The following is a 1,523-nucleotide window of genomic DNA, read 5'->3' on the forward strand; positions in this document are numbered from 1 at the left end:
CGAGTAAAAAAAAATAAAAAATAAAATAAAAAAATAAAAACAACAACAACCGGGGGACAGGCAAATGCAAAGAGCGGCAGAGAAAATGTACAAGCAAACTACCATACTGTAATGTGAATGTCATTCTAAATGTTAAGTGCAGATAGATATATAGATAGATAGACAGACAGACAGACAGACAGGTCGATAGATTCTATATGTATTCATATGCTGGGTAAATATTCTGGTAAATCTTACTTCTATGTGTATAATAATTATACCTCCAAGTAGAGGGGGCTCACTTAGACATATATAAATAGGTCTAACATATAAAGCCATATTACAGTGTACATATCCTCGCTCTAATTTAAGCGATAACAAAACCCATGCTTTACATAGAAAAAGGCATCCACAACATTTAAGAAAAATTTACAATTTATGAAACATGGTAACAATAATAAATAGTATTATAGAATTGCTGCTGTACACAAAAAAGCCATTTTAATTTCACTCATATAAAAATATGTTTTAGTGCAACCGTACGTAATAGTAATATCCATAACTTCACATCACTTGTCGAGACTCAAGGCGTCCAAAGAGAGAGAGAGAAAGAGAGAGAGAGAGAGAGAGAGAGAGAGAGAGAGAGAGAGAGAGAAAGATGGGGGGGATTGCATTTATTACAAAGCTGATACGCAAAACGTGATAGTATTGTATTTACAGTACATTTACTTCCTGCTTTGTATGCTCATAAGAATATAAGCAAAAAAAGAAAAAGAAAAAAGAAATGGAAAAGGCACACACACATAGCTGTCCGTTTCGCCGTACCGTCAGAACGAGAGTCCTTTCTTAGCACATTTTGGTCAGGCTCATGTGTTCGTAGGAGTCCGTACATGGATAGGACCATCATGAGGATCCTCCTCAACAGTCATTTAAATAAGAAGATAAAAGAAAAAAACAAGGTAATAGTTTTCAATAGCAGGCCCAGGGTCGAACAGGCATGCTGTACACATACATTAAAACTGCAGATGATCAAGTTCATAGGTGTTTTCGTTGTTTGTGTGAGTGTGTGTGTGTGCGCGTATCAAATGAGTATCCAAGTTCGTGTACTGTATGCATGGAGAAGTGTGTGTGTGTGTGTGTGTGTGTGTGTGTGTGTGCAAAAGTCATTTCTCCTCTCTCTGTTGCACTTCATCCCTTCCGTTTCTCCAAAATAAAACAAAAAACCAAAGCCACCCCGAATCCAACAGTTCTTTTTCTTCTCAGCACTAGGACCCGTCTTTACTCCTTTTTGTGCTTTCTGCTTCCCTGTCTCTCTCCTCCGGACCGTGGGGGTAGAGGGCGGGCCAGCCGGCTCCAGAGCCCGGTTTGGGGCCTCCGCCGTGGGGCTTGGAGGCGGCCGGCGGCTGGGGGGTTTGGGATCGAGGACTGGGGCTGGGCGGCTGAGGGGAGGGGGAAGGGGAAGGGTGAGGGTGGTGGTGGGGAGGTGGCCTGAGCTCCGGGCCTGTAAAGTGCTGAACCCCCATGCCCACAAGCTGGGTGGGCGA

General features: G+C 42.5%; 1 protein-coding gene across 1 annotated transcript in view; it reads right to left on the minus strand.

Moving 5' to 3' along the window:
- Positions 1 to 657: 657 nt before the first annotated feature.
- The window catches only part of hivep2a (HIVEP zinc finger 2a), a gene marked incomplete at its 5' end in the record, with an annotated part of 28,075 nt that continues 27,209 nt past the window's right edge, over positions 658 to 1,523 (minus strand). Inside the window, one exon of the mRNA XM_083643760.1 lies at positions 658 to 1,523. This exon is cut by the window's right edge and continues 159 nt beyond it. Within this exon, the coding sequence (XP_083499886.1) occupies positions 1,245 to 1,523 (279 nt within the window). The 3' untranslated portion in view covers positions 658 to 1,244.

Source organism: Poromitra crassiceps (assembly GCF_964638095.1).
Source record: "Poromitra crassiceps genome assembly, chromosome: 9".
In the NCBI taxonomy this organism is placed as follows: domain Eukaryota; kingdom Metazoa; phylum Chordata; class Actinopteri; order Beryciformes; family Melamphaidae; genus Poromitra; species Poromitra crassiceps.